This window comes from Sander lucioperca, chromosome 7 (assembly GCF_008315115.2).
Source record: "Sander lucioperca isolate FBNREF2018 chromosome 7, SLUC_FBN_1.2, whole genome shotgun sequence".
NCBI classification, from domain to species: Eukaryota; Metazoa; Chordata; class Actinopteri; order Perciformes; family Percidae; genus Sander; species Sander lucioperca.
Window position 1 is genome coordinate 6993734 of NC_050179.1, and position 21521 is coordinate 7015254.

Sequence of the window (21521 nt, forward strand, 5' to 3'; positions counted from 1 at the left end):
TTCAACCACTTTTCCCCACAGAGAAAGCGTAAGGCAGACATCATTATCACAAACCCATGTCTGGGGATTCAGTCCTCCAAGTGAGTTGATGGATGTGTTGAGAAATATATCCGAGCCACATGTTCCTTTGTAAGGTATGAGAAATCTGCAGAAGGCATTAGAGAGGAATTGTGTTTCCCTTGTGGCCACTGGGGACCGAAACCATCTTGTGCTCGGTGAAAGGACTGAAGGGGAAACCTGCTACTGCAGCTGACTGGAATTGACTGCACTGATACATTTCACAGGGGTCTAGTCACAGAGCTGTCAGCACGGTCTTTGGTGTTTTTTGCCCCCAACGTCTCCTCCCAGGCAGCGCGGCAATGGTTATGTTTAGGGTTAAGGTTAGGGTTAGCTGCCTGGAAGGTGCCGTTGGAGGCAAAAAACACCATCGAGCTGTCAGCACAGAGTGACAGGCCATGCCAGGACATGATACACTGATCAAATTGGGGGATAGCTCAAAGGCATTATGAGAGTCCAGTTGATCTGTAGCTGTGGCTGGTTTATATTTAGCTGTAGATCGAACACTAGCAGTTGTTTTTCAAACCCGTGTCTTTTTTTGATTAGGTGCTAGAAGACATGTGAATTGAGCAAATAGTAAATAATGAGAAATGTTTAAAAAATGCCTCCAAAGACATGAAAAAAGAAACACATCTTAAAATTTTGATTAAAAGCCGAATGCAATCGATCACGATTGCCAACACAACTGCATCCACTGCATTGAGGAAGTAGCCAATACACCGTGAACACAACAGCATCAGGCTTCAACACCACCACACAAACATTTTTGAAACTGTTTTTATCTCATCTCTCAGTCCAATTGCAGACTTAGAAGAGGCCTCAGTCAAACAGCTGGCAATGGAAAAGATTTTTCTCAGACAAGGAACAGTAAGAGCTCAAGTGTTCATACAGCTGCTTGGTTTTCACACAATACATATTTTTTATATTATAACCTATGGTATTTTGGTCAGGGGTTAGCCTTTTTAAACTGTTGCTCCATTAAAAGTCTTTCATAGCTCACTCCCTCTAATTACTGGTTTTCAACCCTTAACAAAGAAAGTACTGTCTACTCCTAGCCCCTTGTCATGTACAAACATGTCATACTACAGTATGAAGTCTGAGGATTTTTACCAAAAAATAATTTTCTCTTCTAATGTCAGCTTGTAATATTTGACTAATTGTTAGAGGCCTACAATGGTGAATCTGTCCATTTTTTCACAAGAAGCAAAACTCTACAGCCATGCATAGCGACTCTATGAGGCTAGGCACGTCTGTGCTTTGAGCTAAATGCTAACTACAGTATGCTAATTTGCTCACAATGACAGTGCTAACATGCTTAGCAAGCATAGCAGGTGTACTGTTTTCCATGTATTCCATGTATACATCTTAGTTTTGAACTTTAGCAAGCTAACCCTTCCTAATTAGTACTCAATACAATGTACAACTGAGGCTCGTTAGCGAAGGGATGGGTGGGCCTGGGTCACCCAAGCATGGGAATGCACTAGTTTTTGTTTTAGCTGTAGTAGTTTGTTTTTAGTATAGCATAAAGGGGCTACAGCTGCATTTTACGACCCTGTGTTGTACAATGACAATAAATCAACCTTGAAATTGACAGTTTGAGCTAGCTAATTTGTGTAACTACAGTCCACAAACGTTTACGTGGCAAAACAGAGCTCTTTCATTTTTTACCTCAGATGTCAACCTCAAGGTGTTGCTAGACTAAAAGTCAGGGGATCAACAACACTTTGATTCATCCTTTAGGGAATGTGAATATCTACAAAGTTTCATGGCAATCTATTTAATAGACTTCTCTATCCCAAGAGCCACACCTTTTCCTTATTTCATAACTTATTAATCATCCCAGGAGCCCTCAGATATTACAAGCACTTGGAGAGGTCCCAACCCTGGTTTGATAACTACTGCCTCCAATTCTGTATGTTCACTTTTCCTTCCTCAGATATTTTCAACCCAATCTATAACTCATTTACACGTATACATGTGTTGTAAGCAAATCCTGTTGGGGAACAAAACACATAACAAATTCAAAATGTTTCTCACTGGCATAAATCAAACAGAGGACAGTCCCAGAGCAGGACTCATTCTAATCTGAGCCCATTGTCATGTGTACGAAGGCTACATATTCAAGTGTCCTTGTGAAGATAGTATCATTATTTCTCATATCGCCCATATTAATTGGGTCAGCAGCTGCAAGAAGCTTGAACTGTGCTGTTGCTTGGCAACAATTTCCCAAGCATATAGAAAAATAGAAATGTTGTAAACCTTGAAAATTTTTCTAACATTATTGAATCTCACAAATTGGTCAAGAGAAAATGGAGTAGATAACAAATGTATTAATTTATTGGTAACACAAGGTTCAACAGATGTACAGTACACTGAGCAAACACCGAAAGGAGATTTCCTCTGCTTTAAGAAAAAAAGCACAAACACACAGGAACTGAAGGAAGTGTCAGTTTTGCAACACAATACAATGAAAAAATTGTAATAACAAAGAGGAAACCTTCACTTCACATTAAACACAATACATTACAAACAGATTAGACCCCTCCAAGTCCAGAGAGGTTCTGCCCTTTGGTGAGACACTAATATCTAATGTCCTCATAGAGCTGTAATGTATAAAAGGATCATTACAAAACCAAGAGCTGCAAACCAATTATGCTAAATTAATTGACCTCTTCACAGAATGGCCTTTGTCAAAAACAAGTGTAGCAAACACTTACACACTTTACAAGCCTCCAGTGCACACAAGCACACATTCACACACAACATGCACTATTAAGTATAAAACTGACACAATTTATTGACACAAATAGACACCTCTGACTCCACAATGTACTGTACATACATACATACACACACACACACACACACACACACACACACACACACACGGAATTCCTTTAAGGAGCCTGGAGTGCGCCACTGGAATAATTATTAAGTACTCGGGTAGTGTTATATATAATCAATTAATACATACAAACTATTATGAATTGATTATTAATCAATTAATTAGAGGTTAATTTAAATGGTGTATGAATAAACTATTTGACTAAGACATGTAAGAATGAAATCCAACCCCTCGGAGCAGCAGCAGAAGCTCTGATTGGCCAATACCTACTGTAGCAGCTGGGCAATCAGAGTTCTGTCTGGATTAGATTCCACTTTAAGATGTGTTTACACATCCTAAAGATATAGAGAGATGTCTTTAAATTCAAGCAATTCTGAAATGAAAACTGTAAATGTTAAAGCAGCAGACACATGAATTGTGAGATGCATTATGATAGGGAGACACACAAGTAAATGGAATACAATGTCATTTTTTGACAAATTTATAAATACATTTTGTGACTACATACTTTAATTTATCATTTAAAGACAGAATAATGCAAATTGAATCATTAATTGGCAAATGTAATGATATTTTAATCATTATTTTTGTACTTTAATTTATAAATATATAAATGCTAGCAATTTATTAATTGATTATAATTTAATACTGCAAAACCCCGGGCTACATTACTTATAATAATGTTGAACAAAACTCTGTCACGATTGGGTTGTTAGGGAGCAAAGGATCTGGATTTTCCCTGTTTTTTCAAAATCATTTTTCCAGGACAGTATAGCACATTGCAGTCCATTATAATGCAGAGTGATGCAAGAGCACATAATATCATTCCACTCCGTCTATCATGAATAGATCTTTTGAATTAGCATATCATCTTATGCAGCACTATTTGTTCAATACTGAATTATTTGGTATCTTTGGTCACATTTAGATGCAAAGTACTTACTGAAATGTGCCAAACTTATATAAAGCAATACTGTTAGTAATGTTGTAATAATTGAGTTAGTATTTGCACTTTACAGAAAACAACTGAAGGGCATACTGTTTTGGACCACAAACACCAAATATATATGTATTTTAAAGAGACTTCGTAGCAAAGGAACATATTTAAAAAGGCAGTGAACACTTTCAAAGCCAGTGTAAAGATACATACTGCAGGTTTCAGTTGCAGTTAAATGTCAGGGATTCTTTTTTTACACTAGGATAATGTGTCAAATAAATAAATAAATACATTTTCATGCATTTACCATGCTGCTTCTAAAACTTTGAAGGTTTATCTAGACATAAAGAAGCCCTGAGCTTTGGAGCAGAAGCCTCCCCTGCACTTCAATGACATGTTTATGCCAAGGGCAAAACCACCTTTCTGAGTCTTTTGGTATTCAGTCCAGGTGCAGCAGCAACATAAGCAATCATGAGGTGGCTAGTTGGTTGGATATTTGATCTTATTATGTATTATCTCTGCAACTAATATCAAGTGAAGGGATATGAATAGGTCTTCAAAGTACATTGATGTTCATAATTATGTAATTTCAACAAGAAGTGAGAGTAAGAGTGACCTCACATGAAAAAAAAAAAAAAGAAGTCTTAGGATCTAATGAGGTAACAATTGTCTGTATATGAAAGCATATATAAGACATTAATAAAGCAGACCGGAACTAGGACATCTTACATTTTGTTGCCTGTATGGACTAAATATGTTTCTGTCTGTATCTGAAGATATGAAATATAAAGGCACTAGTGTAGCTGCAACACTGGTGTGATACAATAAAATCCACCTGACTGCAGTTTCACGACTGTAGAAATACTCCTCTGATATAGGCACCAAAATAGTTTCCCGTGACAAAATTTAATTATGAAAATGCAAAATCCGAGCGAGCACCATGTGAATTAAAAGTTTGCATTCTGTTCTAAAAGATGGGTTTGTTATCAGAATTTGTGCCATTTTAGAGGCTTTTAAAAAGATAGTTTTACAAAAATATATTCAAACAAATGCAACTGCAATAGCCATCAGGATTGGCTTTGGTGATTATGTAGCATAGCTCTGTCCTTCTCCTGAGTCTCATGTACAGTTGTGGTCAACTTCTGTTGCAGCTTGGCGTTATCCAACGAAAAACGTCGATTTAAGATCTTGATGAAATGCATTTTGAGCTCTCATTTTTAACCAGTCCGCAGTTATATAGTTCAATGTTTCACAAGTTCATACCGTTATGGAGAGAGCTTGTGGACATCAAAAGAGACTGCTGGTTCCTCAGCGCTGTCAATCACAATGCTTGGATGGGTCTCTTGGGTTTCCATGGAAATCGTCGAGTTCGTAGAGGACGTCGCTCCAAAGTGTGGCCCGTCCACCGAGAGAAGCATGGGCATTCCCGTTCGTTTCAGACCGTCACTCATGGTCATGTGCACCTCCTCTGGCGTCACACCCATCTCCTTGCTGTACTCCGACGGCGACTTTCTCTTTATCCTCTCATATGTCTTGTCTTGGTTTTCCGTGAAGGTCTCGCTCTCCTGAAATCGCCCAAAAAACCAAATGAAGAATCCGAAGAGGACAAACGCCGCCAGGCTTGGGATGAAGGCCAGGCACTTGATGTCCAGGCTGGCTCCAGTGTAGCGGCTATGGAGGAACATGTCCCGCTCCACGTAGGTTAAGTTGCTGTCGGGATTGATGTTGGTGGAGCGCCACTTGTAGGTGAGTGTGCTGTGGTTGAAGAAGCTGAGTGTTTCTGGCTCCTCCACTGTGAAGATCTTCTCACCAGGCCCAACATACTGACCGTACTCGTAGGGCTTGTAGAAGATCTGGTTCTTCCACATGTTCAGGTCCAATATCAGCACGAGGAAGATGATACCGTAGTTGAACCACTTACCTGTAACAAGACACGGGACTTCGGTTAGATTACAAACTATATTTTGACAGATAAGCAACGAATGGTGACACTTTACTTGAAGGTATCTACATAAGAGTGGCATAACACTATCATGAACACATGACACATGAACCCTAACTCTAACTCTAACCCTAACCATAACTTGTCATGACAAAAACCGAATGACACTTACTAAAAGAAGCGTTATGTCATTATTGTTTATGACTTGTTTATAATGTTTATGACACGTTCATGACAGTGTCATGTCACTCTTATGTAGATACCTTCAAGTAAAGAGTAACCCAAGGAATAAACATGCACACACTGTACAGATAATTTAATAGACAGGCAGATTGATGTACAGTGTCCTACTCCAAACAAGATTTAAAGGGCAGAGTCAGACAGATAGATACGCTGTCACCTTCATTTATCAGGAATCCCACTCCCTTTGCATATCTCTCATGCATTGAGACAGATCCATTTGTAGGTGCTACTTCCTCAACAGTATCTTCTAACGAGATCACTACATTACCACAAGCCATCTCCCCAGGTTGACTGATAGCAGGCAGATGTCTCCCCGGGTATACGCGACACCTCTCCCTTTCTCTCCCCGTGATATGCTGTTAATAAGCTTTTAGTTAAACCAATCACGTAGAGCCGTAGCCATTTCCATAATGCTTAATGGATATGCAACGCATTAGGGTTAACAACCTTCGCTGAGTCACTGAGCGTTTGAACAGCTTAACATTTAGCGCAGGAACATTGGTTTTGCCTTCTCTTTATGGTTGTGAGTCAGCGTGTGCACTCAACGGAACAAAATGGAGAAACCGGGAGGACAGTTTCAAATGAGAAATACACACGCTTGCTGAGAACATTAAGACAGAGACGTGAAAGATGAGGAGAGATGCGTGGCACATGGCAGGGAGGAACACGAGAAACACAGTTGCAGCGGTGGAGCCACCTGTGTGCCACATCAGCTACACATGTATTATAAATTGTTGCTGTGGTTTAACCATCAAACTGTTTCCTACATGCAGGAAAATGCAAAACTAGAGCAGGGAGAGCATGTTTGGTATTCATAACACAATGCAGAAGTAGGCCAAACTATAAACTGTAAGTATGTCTCCCTTGTGGACATTTTTGCTTTATTTTTTGCTATTTAATCAGTTAATAAATATGGGCTTTAATTTGAATCTGTAAAGAACTATTTAGTAAAGGTAGAGGTACTGTTCTTTGTATGCAGCACCGTGCACGTGTCTGCTTGTACCTGTGATATGAATGTGGTACTCCTCTTTAAAGATACTCTTGCAGACAGGAAGCTTGACCTTCACATGCGTTGTTGACATTCCTGGTAGATTCATATCCAGGTCACCCATGAATTGAGGGAACTCCCAGTCCTGAAACAAGCAAAAACATGCACACACGCACGTAAATGTATCTTGCCACTGTGATAATGTTGCCTCAGCTGCAAAAACACATTTAACTAACCACATTTACATGACAAATGTCAGCCATGTATCATGCTTTATTGGGTGAGGAACACTGAACTTTCTCATATTAGCTGATATTAAGTCTCTGTGGAGTCTCTTCATGCACTAACTGGAGGGCAAACATGGTGCCAGCTGCTGTAGACTGAAGACTATACTGTGTGTTTACAGGCGTGGAGTGTACTAATGTGCACTGGGATTTCAACATGTCAAAACACATCAACAGGCACCCCAAACTGACATTTAGAAGCAGCCCATGCCCTGTGGTGCCACTTAGCTCTTTTTGCTAGTATGTGGTTATATTTGGTGACCAGAAGCAGTCGCTACTCTTGATGGGCTGCATATGCAAAATAAATTAATCAATCCGATAAAAGAAATATATTTTTATGGGTGGCAAACAATTTAGAGCGGATCTTTCCAAAACCATGCATCTCTAAAATGCCAACTTTAAATGGGCTAAGAAAACACAACTGTGATCACCTTTGTGACTTTTCAGTAAATCCAAAAACATTTTAAATGGTTTACTTAGCTTATAAGATAGACTCATTTTATCAACTCATAAAGGAACAGTAAACCCCTTCAGCTTATCTGAAAAATCTAAAAAATTTGAAGATACATAGTTTTCACTGGCCAGTGATGAAATGTAGACAATTTTGCATCAGTGAATATGTTAAGAAAATTAAAATGTATGTACTGTCTTATTGTTTCCCAAAATACTGACTTCGGAGGCCTGTATTTGACTTTGTAACATCAGATGGTTCCTTCAATAAAAAGGTAAATGTCTTTTATTATTGGACATTAATACCATAATTGCTTTATAAACACAGATGAAACTAATGAAAGTCACACAGAGGCTGAACATTTAAATGTTCTTTCTACTGAGCTGACTTTATCATCTTGCAAATTAGCTTTTATCGTCGCTGTTAAAGAAACAAAAACAAAGCACAAGTCATTTTTTCATTTTTATATTAGCTACATTTTCCATTTTTTCCCGTTATTTGCACAGAGCGTCTTGCTGCATTAGTACAACAAGTCTACATTTCCTGTATCCTCATGTGATCCAGAGTCTCCCATGCCAATATCTAAGAACAGCGTAACAGCTTGGTGATGGCCCCCTGGATATTAATTAAGTCCTCCACTCCTCTTCCATATCTGCAGTATCTGTTGCTATAGCACTAACAGGCATGGCATTTAAGCCATGTACCTCCCTCCCACAAAATAATGAGTCTCGAAGACATATAAAGGAAGAGTAAACTGGTAGTGTGTACCAGCATATCATCAGAATATGTAAATGTGTGTATGCATATACACAAAGGATATAGAAATATGACACTTAGCTGGGAAAATGCAAAGAAACAGTACAATTATACACAAAACTATGAAAAAAAAGTAAAACCCAGCTTGGAGGCAAATCCAGACAGGTCATTAATTGGGGTATTAATTAGTTTGAGAACAACAACACCCATCTTTTCTCATGGAGGTGAAGGATTAACTATGGCACCTTGTGCTCCAAGATGGAGGCGAATGAAGCTGTAGGGAGGGCTGTGGCGGATGAATTTTTATTGACTGGTGGAACGTAGCAACGGCTGCCAGTGCTTGGGCCATGTAACAGCGCAGGCTAACTCAACTCATAAATAACTGTAATAAATGTGCTTGCTGTACACTGTGCAGAAAATGAGAAGGGCCTGTCGTAAACAAATCCATGCGAGTAGCGAGTGATATACCTCCTCCAAGTAAGGCGGAGAGGGAGTCACAGGGAGGAGAGAGTCGCAGGGACCAGACCCTCCCTGTGGGTCAAACCGAGATGTCAAAATAGGGAGTGTGCCCTTCATGTCAAATCAGAGCTGTGTTTTTTTTTTTTAGAAAGTTGAGAAAGTTGGCCTCAGCAAGACGCCAGTATCTTTGTGATAAAATGCTTGCATACCAGTAGGCTGAGCTGTTTCTATACAGTATATCTGCATAATCACAATAATAGGCTCAATAAATGAGAAAAACACCACAGTGTGAAGTAATTACTGGCCAGAGCAGCCAGAAGTCCTCCTTAAATTAATGAATTGTTTCAATAAATAAGTCGAGAAATCACTTTTAGTGGTGCAGTTGTTCTAATACATATTACCATGGGAATTAGAGTGGTGTCCTTGCCAGGTTTCTGCGGAGTGGTGTATTTGTTACACTAGAAGATGTTCTCCCATGCAATTGCAGGCTTTTAGTAATTAGCATAATCAACAGAATGGAATCGTATATTTCGTAAGATACCAAATATTAATCTTGTGTCCTCAAATACCCACCAACAAGGCCTTGTGAAATATGTTCATTAAGCATTTGGTCGAGCTGTGTTGAATTAGGCCCGTAGTCAAACCCCATAGATGATTGGCCTGTGGTTCTGGCTCCTGGCTAGCGGCGTAAAGAAAAACCAAAAATGCCTTCTCCCACTCTCTTTCTCCTCAATACACAGTTATGCCCAGACAAACACATTTGCATATTTATGAGCCACTGACACAGGCTTTATTGATGTACACTCTCCTGTGAGAGGGAGGACATTGGGTGGGAAAAAAAAGGGGGGAAAGAGAAAGTGAGAAATACTCCAATCTTGTGAGTCATCATTAAAGAAAATAAACTAGGCTCACGGGGGAGTTGGGGGGGAAAGGGTGAGTTCATGGCTGAGGTCTGGGAAAGAGGGTTGGAGGAGATGTAAAGGAGTAAACAGTTTGTATATCTAAATATTTGTGGGTGTATATATGTGTGTATTTGTGCATGCGTTTGTGTCCATGCCAACTAAGACTGATCAAACACCCCTGTTGCTGCTCTGTGCCACAGTGCCCCATTGATGAATAGGAGTGGAGGCGGGGAGGGGTTTAGACGACTGGCATGATAGGTAGCGGAGTAAGCCAAGATACGTCCCAGCTTCCTTTTTTTAATTGGCCACAGGGGAGCAGCCTACCTGCATGACAATGAGAAGGTCGAAGACCAAGATGAAGGAGGCCAGGAAGGCTCTGGAGACCTCGTCGCTGGGCAGGAAGCCTCGGTTCAGGTTGTCCCAGCTGATCCAGTCGGTACTGATGATCAGAACGACCACCGACGTCAGAGAGATGAGCACTGTCCTGCAGAGAGAAGAGAGGAGAGGAGAGGAGAGGAGAGGAGAGGAGAGGAGAGGAGGAAAAGTAAGGAGGTAATATAAATAAGGAGAGTAGAGGAAGGAAAAGAAGGAAAAGGAAGGAGAAAAAAGGGAAAGGAAACAAGGAAAAGAAAGGAGAGTTGAATAAAGGAAGGATAGGAGAGGAGAAAATAGAAGAGGGTAAGGAGAGGAGGAAAAAAGAAGAGGAATTAAGTAGGGAACAAAAAAGAAGGAAAGGAAAGGAGAAGAGAGGAAAGAAGGAAGAGGAAGGAGAGGCACAGAGATGAGAGGAAAGGAGAGTGGAGGAAGGAAGGAAGAAAGGAAAGGAAAAAGAAAGAAGAGAGAAAGAGAAGAGAAGAGAGGCAAGTGAAGGAGATGAGAGCATGGGAGAGGAAGGGAGGAAGCACAAGAGAGGAAAAGGGGAGAGAGAGGCAAGGAGAGAAAAGAAAAGGAAGGCGGGAAGATAAATCAATGAATGACGCACATTAAAAAGTGCAGGACCTTGAAAAAAACATTTAAATGTAATTTTAAAATTTCAAACTAGATGACAGTTAATAGTGTATATCTTGGAAGACAAACAGCTCCACTTACTTACCTGCAAGAAAAGATAAAGCAGATAAATTCAGTTTCTCTTTTCAAGGACTAAATAATGTATTGAACAACAATTTTACCTGGATTTGAAAAATGGCAGCGGATAAAGCTTCCAGGAAGATGAATGTGCATAGAGAAAAACTGTCTGTTTGTCTGTTTGTGGATGCAGAGACAATGCAATTTGAAACCCTACTGCATACATATTTCCATGTATTTCCATATTTAACACAAGCCAAAATATTTTATTTACTTTCATACAGTGATTTCTGTGTTTTCTTATGTGATCTTTTACACACTCTAAATGTCACATTGCTATAATTCTGCATTAATAGTTTACTGGAAAATGTCTCAGCCATGTGAAAGAGGCGAAATGAGAAAGGCTAGTACTATTCTCCACTGTGCATTGTGTCTCAATGTCACCCAGTGATTGCTGTGCTGTTGTGTGCATTCTCACACCACACATCGGCTGGCTGCATTGCAGATAGTGAATGCCAGCTCATATCCCATTTCAACTGTTAGGGAGATGCATTTTTAGGGTTTTTATTATTCCACAGAGGAAGTCTTTTTACTCAGCATGCCTGATTTTTGGCTCTGTCCTTTACAATTTGCCACGGCCCTTCAGCGCATATTGACAATATATATATCCAGCAACGCATTTATCAATCATATTTCAAGCCATGAATTTCAAACGAAAGCTCGTCAAATCTGGCATTGATTGTAACAGTGCGAGTCGGGGCATCTGCCAATAAAATGAAGGGCTACAGAAAAAGTCAGAGAACAATTTGTCTGCTTGCATTCTATTCGCAGGTGAATCAATTCTGCGAAAGGAAATGTTAAAGCCAACCACAGCCAAACTGTGTTTGAAGTGGGAGATGTCTATATCCTGACCTCTTTGTATACATATCAAACAGATGTCAAACTGTTTCAACCCTATCGTCTTCTTAACGTCCTTCACTTCTCCCTCTGACCCTAAAATTAACCGTTGGAGAGGCGTTCGCATGTCGTATTTGACTGACAGCACTGAGCCATTTTGGTGAATGAACACCGCTGGTGGTGTAATACATCTAAACAGGGAATGCTTCTACTTGGCTGTCTAGTAATGGACATATCAGATATGGTTTGCACAGCTGCATTTGTTTAGCAGTTATTTAAGGGTCACAGCTTGTGGTACAAGAAGTAGAAGGCAGGGTTATGGTTTGCTGTGTCCATTGATTTTCACCCTGTTCTTCTAATTAAAGGTGCTGACACTGAGTGAGGAAAGATTAACACGGCTATTGACTGTGTGTAACCCTGCAACGTGCTAGGGAGACCACAAAACACACACATATGCATCCACACACACACATCTACAGAGACTTCTAGGAATACATAATGCATTTTAGTAAGCCAGTAGGTTGAGAAATTGTTATGAGCATGTGCATGCAGACAGAGATACACACATCCTAACAGACAGTTTATCTCAAATGTAAGAAGACAATATACCAGAAGAGAACAATCCTGTTGTTGCCTTGTTTCCAGAACCTTCTGGCTGTTTTGCCCCAGTCTGGGTAGTGCTGATCCTGGAGCATCATATCAGTCACCTGCAGAAAGGAAATTGCATTATACAATAACTTATGTTGAGGAGGCTCAAAGTCACCTATTTTCGGGTAACTGAACCACCAACTACTGCTGATACAACGGAGGTCTGGAGCCAGCGTCACGAAGCTCTGTAGCAGCTTAAACAACTAGCAACTACCGCTCGGCATCATGGAGCTCATGGCCAGCCTGTGTCACGTGACCAGCCGGCGGTCTCCTAATTTCGTAGAATATCATATGTTTTAGTGTGCATGCATTTTCGTACATATATATGCTAAATATATATGCTAAATAAAAAATAATTCTAGATGAGACAGGTTATAAACACAAAAAAATTTGAAAATATGGCTGTTTATATTCAAATATTGAATAATTGATATTGAATAACACTTTGTCTGTGATGAGTCTGGGATTACATTCAGTAAATATGGACTTGTTTCATTATTAATGTTGTGGTCTTTCCACTGCCTATATCAGTTGGTGATAATGTTGTTGTCAATCTCTAAGTCAAAATAAATAGTAGATTTTCTTACATGAATACAGAGTTGTATCAGAGAGCATTTTATACATGAGTTTGAACAATTCCGCTATATTCTTTTTGTGTAGCCACTGCAGGGGCAAGGTCAGTACGTCAATAAAGCCCCTCACAGCAGATACTGTAGATCTTGTTGAAAAAAGCATTTGAATCAGGCAATGTATGAGATGTTTCAAACAGCATTGCAAACACCGACACTTCCTGTTCGCTCATCTAGTGAAGACACACTGTAAATATGCAAGGCGGAGGAGACACAGAGGTCATCTTAAAAGTTATTGAATTAATCGAATGTAAAAAACCTTGTGAGTAATTTCTGGAATCAGCACTTTGCCTGGGCCCAACTTTCTCTCTCTCTCTCTCGCACGCACGCACGCACGCACGCACACACGCACACACGCACACACACACACACACACACACACACACACACACACACACACACACACACACACACACACACACACACCTCCCTCTCCCTGATTCACCTTCTCACTCGCTGCTTCCCCCATCTCCCTTCTGACCAGACTCTACATTTCCCTTTCCCCTTCACCTCTGTTTCTTAATCCTTACCTTCCTCCTCCTCCTCCTCCACCGACTCTCCTGTCTCTCCTTCCACCCGCTCTCTTTCTCTGCAGTATGTACTGTAGAATACTAATGTGACCGGTGAGGGAGCTTGTCAACTTGTCTCAGCTGTGTGTATGTCGGTGCCAGAGCCCCACTCCTCCCACCACAGGTAGTCAACTCCCGCTGGAGCTCTCCTCCTCTCTTTATGTTGATAAATGAACAGAGGTAGCTTTCTCCTCCAACATACTCCGTCCCTCCCTGTGGATTCATTGTTTCCTTTGACCCTTCTTAGATCACACTGCATGTTACTCTCAGGATTTGGGAGCAGATTAAACTAGATCGGCAGAGAGGGTTTTAAGTGTGTACCTTTTGAGAGGATACACCTGACCTAGAAATTAGAAGATTGTGTGAAGAATGGTTACACCGTGTATCTTCTATATGATTCTAATATACTCATTATATTAATTTTGATCTGAAAACACAGCTAAACGTAGCTACATTTGCTGCTCTGCTAGCCTGTAATGCTTAATACACACAACAAAAGAAAACTGACTAAATTCTATTCTTGCATGCCACCAATCTGCAGTTTGACCTGAGCTGACGATGCCAAAGGACTGCCATTGTTGCAAATTAGCTAATTCAAAAGTGTGTGTCCATTACACGGCCCTAAAAGTGTATCTTCATTTTATCCTCTCAGACTTGGCTCGGCATTGTCAGATGTCAGCACAATGCCACAATCACGTCATGTGGGATGGATGGTAGGGATGCGAAAGATTTCCATGTTTATGATATGCGGACTCAAGACGGTTGTATGGCTGCAGAGTTGGTCTTGTGAGGGTTAAATTCTGTGCATGGACAATACAGCACCATATCCATTTAATTTGGGTTTCATTACCTTGAAAAACAGGCTTTGGCTGATGTGAAGCATCCATGATTGTTTGCTTTTTCAGGCACTTCCACATTATTATGCAGCAAATCAGATATATTGGAGCTTTTAAAAAAAACAAATTATCATGATTATGATTTAAATGTTTACTTTAACACTTTTTACAATTCAGAAACTGGTAATTATGGTAAATCCAATATTACATGTACACAGCACAAGCTGTACTTCATCAGCCACCGCTGTGCTTTGAGCTGAATGTTAAAAGCCAATTGTGAACATAAAATTAGCATGCTTAAGTGCTAACATTGGCATTTTAACATGCCTACAGCTAGCTGGTAGCTACTGTGACTACAAATGTTACTGGACGTTAACACGCTGACATAACACTTTGCATATTTGCATAACACTTTTAGAATGTTAGCATACAAATATTTGGCAAGTTAGCCTGCTAACATTTAGCTAACGGTGAGCATCAAACCACTTTTTTGTACCAAAAGAAATTTGTCAAGATGTTAGAGAAATTTTGATTTACATACTTTCTCTCTTGTTATTATTAAACTGTTTGCATAGAATAATATTATACTACATACTCTAAACAAGATAACTGGAGCCATTGCTTGTCCTTGTCTAAAGCACGGTGTGTCCTGAGGGCATACATGCCCTCTCACCAGATAGGGGAGACGTCATCGACTCTGACAAGATAAACAACTGACAACACCAACTCTTGTATCATGATTATCACATTCTACGTTGTATTACAAAAGCTGCTGTAGAGAGCTTTTCGTTAGGTCATTGTCTGTACTATTCCGTAGTGTGGAGAAGGCCTCCTCGTTGGGTTCTTGAGTAAAATGAACTTTAATATCTCTTTAGTGGTCTCTGTCTATCGTTTGATAATGCAAATTATTCTAACACAAGACAAACACTGTCAACTACTGAAAACAACATTCAACATTTTAGAACTTGGCCTTTCTATTAAATCCAAACACATGGTTATATTGCTCATAGTAAGGTATGGTAAGGAATTGTTGTTTTCATATCAATACCAAAAATTGTTTAGCATGTTGGTATAGCGTACTAATGTTTAACAATTTAGCAGGAATTTGCTGGAATTTGATTATTGAACATGGTTATTAAATTAAGAGTTATCTTGTAATGAAATTAAGTGTTGAACCAGTGTAAATTGTGACCTGTTGGAACAGGATGATAATTTAGGGGATTACCAAAATAGTTTGGATTCATCATCTGGGGACCATGAACATCTGCAAGTTACCAAACCATGCTGCTAGCATGGCTAAAAAAATATTTTTATGTAAATGTGTTTTTAATAATGTAGGACTAAAATTCTAAATTAAATCGTTCGTAAATGCACAAGACAAAATGCAAACTTATTTAATGTTTAGGACATAAGAGTTGGAATCTCACCATCCATGCAGTGACAAAGTCTCCCATCCACGTCCCCACTGCAGCAATCTTCATAAAGCTCTCATTCCTGATGCCCATGTACTCCGTCACCATGTGAGGCCTGCGAGGAAAGAAGGCCAAGAGTGAAAAGGACATAAACAATGAAATATATGTTATGAGGGTAGTAAAAGGAGGCAAAAAAGGAAGGCAGCAACAAGACTGACAAAAAGACCCAAAAGAGAGTCAGAGAAGGGGCAAAAAGAAAATGGTCACAGCCGCTAAGTATCATGATGCTAGCTGTCAGAATCAATCAATATCAATCTGATCCTGGGAAAACAATGAGCGATGTCTCTACCTTCCATAAAGCCGTGAGGATTGTAAACTATTTACACCAGCGCAATGGAATTTATGCACTATCACCGCTTACATTTGGTCCTGTAGTGTCTGGCAAATTATCCATTTGTTTGGCAAATTTGTCCCATGTCTAGTTGATTTCAAATCAACACTGTCATCCCAAATAGACCTATAGATTAATGCACTAGATATGAGAGAGCTCAGTTAACATCAACTGCAGCAGCACAAACAAACTGCAGAAACAAAACATAGACTAGGTTAAGACACACCATTAGAGAAACAATCTCACATGCAATAGTATCTGATCAGAAATGACATGCTTTCTTTGGAGTCCTTGTTATGCCTTCATCTCTGTACAGTAAGTGAAGATGAGAAGCTTTTGTTCAGCCCCACAAACCCACCCACCCAACACACTCACACTCACACACACCACATCACTCTATTTTTCTCTAGGTAATAGCACAGGGAGGGAGGAAAAGTGGGTCAGTCACCTCCTATATGGAACCTGTGCCGGGGAGAGAGGAGGAGAACAGAGGGTAGTGAGGAGGCCTGTTTGATCTCCTCGCAGCCAGTGTCTTAGAGGCTGAGTGGAGCAGGTGGGCACCCATCACCCCCCTCACACACACACACAGGTCACACTCATGAATATAATAGATGGCGATGGATAGGGCTCTGGCTGTGCTTTCAAGGGGTCGTATTTGAAGTCAATGGCTCCATTTGTCTTTGTTTTCCCCCGGTCATTTTCTGGACGTCTGCAAACACCAATACAAATGTTTTCTATTGGGCAGAGGGCTCTGGAAAAACCTGCCTACAGTCTTGCTGGTGTCTCGCAGTTCATTTCCTCTCTTTCCCCTTGATTTATGGTTTATTTTCATTTACTCAATTAGCTGATAAGAGTTTTATTTGCAGTGCTGTTCACTTTGTAAATGAGTCATTGTCAGACAAGTCTAACAATCATTTGAAAAGCAATGGAGGGTTAATCCTTTTAAGCTATTAACTAATGAGCAGCTTTAATAGGTGTTCATTTTTAATTCATGTTAATTGCTCCTGCCTTTTCATATTATGTATGAGTCCAGATCTGAAGAGCATAACAAGTGCTCATAGGCAATACAGAAGAATTATGAGTTGTGGCAAGCCAGTGACCCAAAATGCCAACTACCTGTTTACTGCAATTGTGCGAGTAATACTCTTCCCTGGAAGAAAAGCTTTTAAAAATCATATGTCGTCAATGCAGCATGCATTTAACAGATTTGACAGGATTTTATTGACAAAAACATGCAGTACCACGGGTGACGCATTGCCTTGCTCAAGCCTGCAAATAAAATGGCCTTGATTGGAATGGCGATTTATCTGCATTAAGTCAATTAGACATTCAGTGGCTTGGCACTGCTCCAGTTACCAAAGAGATCCCATTGGGAGTCATTTACCCGCAGCCAAATTCTGATCAATACTTCTGGAAATGCTGTCTGGCACCACAGGCTAGGCTGTAAATCTAAAAAAAAAAAAACTAACCTGCCATCAACCCTTGCCCTTCTCCATATTTAATTGAGCAAATGTTACCCCTGTGTGAGAAGAGAGGGTTTTATTTTATTTTTTTGCAGAGCACCTATGATGAGTTTGGGGACTTTTCACACTGCATGATCAGAGGCAGAACTCTCTGCCTTATTCATGCTGACTGAAAATTTAATGGCCTTTAGAGCCGGATGACCTAATGAGAGAATTCGGTGTAGTGGAACATCAGTACAGTAGCACCATGAATAATCAGCCCTAAAATGGCTCCCGTGGCTTAATCGCAGAGCCAGTGGCAGTGGCAGTGCCAGCACGGCCAGCTCAGCCAGCTTTGACCCTCTGTGGAATGTTATCAGGTTCCCCACACTTGTTCAGACAAAATATTCAAGGACATGTAAATGCCTTTCAAAGTCTTGTTCTATCACATGCAAGAAATTACAATGTTGTGCTACAGAGGGTACAGGGAGTTATGGAGTTATAGCGTTATGAGTTTAGATGTTACCCTTGTGTGACATTAGGTGTGAAAAAGACCATTTTAGGTGTTGTTAATAAAGTGGTCACCTACACGATCATTGCATTTTTTTTTTAATCTTGCTTTAATGATCTTTATTGCTAAGAAGTCATTGTGATGTTTTTGTGATTGCTTGGTTAAAAATGCTCATTGTATTTTAATTGATAAAGCTTGAGTATTGTCATGATACTCCTCTTTTGTTTGTCTGATTAGCTAACACTGCACATGTTCACATCATAATTTTTCCATCTATATTAATTCCAGTATGTTTTTATCATACAATGGGTCACCTACTGTGCACCAGATTGTTATTTTATAATTATAGGTCAAATATTTTTTTTAATTAAAGGAGCTTAAACTGTAATCAAAATTGTTTGTGATTCATTTTCCATTTATAAATATTATAAATTATATATTTTGTAATATATGAAAATGCTTTCTTATTTAAAATGTGCAGGAACTGTGGAAACATGAATGCAGTTTCCCCATAACTTCTCCAAGGACTCTTAGTAACTAATTTCCCATGTAAAGAGGTTTTAAATACATCTAAACCTATAAAAGCATTTCCCCTTGATTTTCCCATTTAATCACAAACAACCCACACTGCAGCATAGTGCCAAGAACACTTTTGCAATGTCATGCTTTGCTATTAAGCAAGCACTTTCTACAACTCCAGTATTCATCAATTTTTAAAAAAAAAGTTTAAAGTTTAATTTTATTTTTAATCAAAGTCCCAAGTCATGGATTTTCAAGGCCCATGAGAGCTCTCAAAATGAATCTATTACAACAGCATGCTGAGAGACTTTTCACAACTCTGAGTCATCAATACTCCGATTTCCATTATTATTTTCACTGCCCACTTGCACGTATATGTCTTCATGCTGGGTTTTAACTTGTTTTCTCGGTCAGAGAGCCAGTGATTTAGTGGCTGTGGCAACTGAGTGACCTCTTCTGTGAGGAGTGAGGAGTTGCAGTGAACGCCTATTAACAATAATATAGTGCCTCTCCTAGTTATGCTGTTATAATTCTAGACTGCCGAGGAAGTTCCTTCTTATGACACGCTCTTTTCTTTTGTTTCCTTTTATGCACATCCTGTCTCAGAAGTGCTTGTTACTAACCTTTCTCTGGGGAGTTTACTCCCCGGAGTCCTTATGTTTCTTCTTCGCCCAGAACATCGCCTCGGATTAGGGCGACACCAAGACCTGGGTCTTGGGTGCAGCTGTGGCTATGGACCTGCTACACCCTGCTACGCTCTGCGATTCCCTGCAATGCCTGGCTACGTCCTGCTGCGTCCACCGCGTCCACCCATGCTCTGCTGTGCCACGCTACATCCCGTACCGTCATAACCCCAACCGTCAGACACCGCCCACCAAGAGTCTGGGTTTGCCGAGGTTTCTTCCTAAAAGGGAGTTTTTCCTCGCCACTGTCGCAATAGCCACTGCTAATGCTTGCTCTTGGGGGAACTATTGGAATTGTTGGGGCTTTGTAAATTATAGAGTGTGGTCTAGACCTACTCTATCTGTAAAGTGTCTCGAGATAACTCTTGTTAGGATTTGATACTATAAATAAAATTGAATTGAATTCTGCCCTGTATAGGCTGCAGCGTTTGCCTAGACCGGCTGTGCGCATCCATGTCCCAGAAATGCTTGTTACTTAGCTCTGGGGAGCTTATTCACTGGAGTCCTTATGTTTTTTCGCCCAGCAGTTTTCCTTGGATTAGGGTGGCACCTAAATCATGGTTGCAGCTGTCGCTGTGGTCCTGCTCCGTGCCCTGCTATGCCTTGCAGTGCCCTGCTACATCCTGCTATGCCTTGCAGTGCCCTGCTACATCCTGCTATGCCTTGCAGTGCCCTGCTACGCCATGAACTACTACAACTACTATTTCTAGTCATAGTTCCATTATCTTTATTGTGACTATTATTGCCACTGTTCATCACACCCCCAACCGGCACCATCAGACACCACCTACCAAGAGACTGGGTCTGTCCGAGTTGTTTCTCCCTAAAAGGAAGTTTTCCTCAACACCCAAGGTTTCTCCCTAAAAGGGAGTTTTTCCTCGCCACTGTCACACTAAATGCTTACTCTTGGGGGAATTTGTAAATTATGTGAGTGTGGTCTAGACCTACTCTATCTGTAAAGTGTCTTGAGATAACTCTTGTTATGATTTGATAGTATAAATAGAATTGAATTGAATTGACTCATTCAGAACATTACATTGCGACCTTGGATGGCTCCACATCGAAATGCACTGCCTGTCCCCTCCCTGTGCACAACAGTACCTACGATTGTATTTACAGTATACAATGCTGAGATGTAGTAGTTACCAGGGAGCATAAAGCTGTCAATACTCTTTTTACTATCACTATAGCATCTCTCAATGCAACTTAAAACTTCAATCTCAATTCATCTCTCAGCACAGAATCAGCCCACGTATTGTATTAAACTGGCTGGAGATTAAGTTCTTTAGTCCTTATCATACCCCTGGCTCAGGAGCAGAAGTGAATACCATCAGGTCCAAAACACATACTGTACATTTACATTAGGGATGTCCCGATCAGGTTTTTTGCCCTCGAGTGCGAGTCCGAGTCATTTGATTTTGAGTATCTACCGATACCGAGTCCCGATCCGATACTTCTATAATATATAAAACAAGAATAAAGAAGAGCGAAAAAACAGATCCAGGATGTTCCTTATTTTTTATTTAATTCACCTTATTTTAACATTCAACAACTCTGTTAACAAACAGAGCACTTCTGTTACATATCTCACAGTTTGCTATGGCAATGTTGTTGTCATCAACTTTATAATACCTCCAGACCGCAGACATACTCGTGCTTTCCGCTTCAAGCTGCTTCCGTGTTCTACTTTGCCGGCATTTAACCAATAGCGTCTCTGCAACAAAGTGATGTTATGCCGCATGCGTTGCTGTTTCTGTGTGGAGTCAAAAGAGTCTAACTCTGTGCCACCGCATAACTATAGATGTGTTAAAAAATAATGAGAATATATATATACATATATATCCGAGTCCTGATCAGGAGGTAACGTCCGATTCCGATCGAGTCTGAAACCACATGATTGGGCCCGATTTCCGATCACATGATCGGATCTGGACATCCCTAATTTACATTTACATTGATTTACATGCATACTAGTATTGCCAACAAGCCCTTCAAACTAAACGACAAAATATGACATTTTAGAATGATACATAGAGGTGTTTTCCGATCTGACAA

The 21521-nt window shown here is 40.2% G+C and overlaps 1 protein-coding gene across 2 annotated transcripts in view; it reads right to left on the bottom strand.

Annotated features, from left to right (window-relative positions):
• Positions 1-2372: 2372 nt before the first annotated feature.
• tmem117 (transmembrane protein 117) overlaps positions 2373-21521 on the bottom strand; it is a 55001-nt gene continuing 35852 nt past the window's right edge. For both annotated transcript variants that reach the window (XM_031283095.2, XM_031283096.2), the window contains exons 4-8: positions 15936-16035; positions 12436-12533; positions 10189-10348; positions 7028-7157; positions 2373-5760 (exon numbers count right to left, since the gene is read on the bottom strand). In XM_031283095.2, coding sequence (XP_031138955.1) covers positions 5105-5760; positions 7028-7157; positions 10189-10348; positions 12436-12533; positions 15936-16035 — 1144 coding nt within the window. In that variant the 3' untranslated portion in view covers positions 2373-5104. The remainder of the gene's footprint in view (positions 5761-7027; positions 7158-10188; positions 10349-12435; positions 12534-15935; positions 16036-21521) is intronic.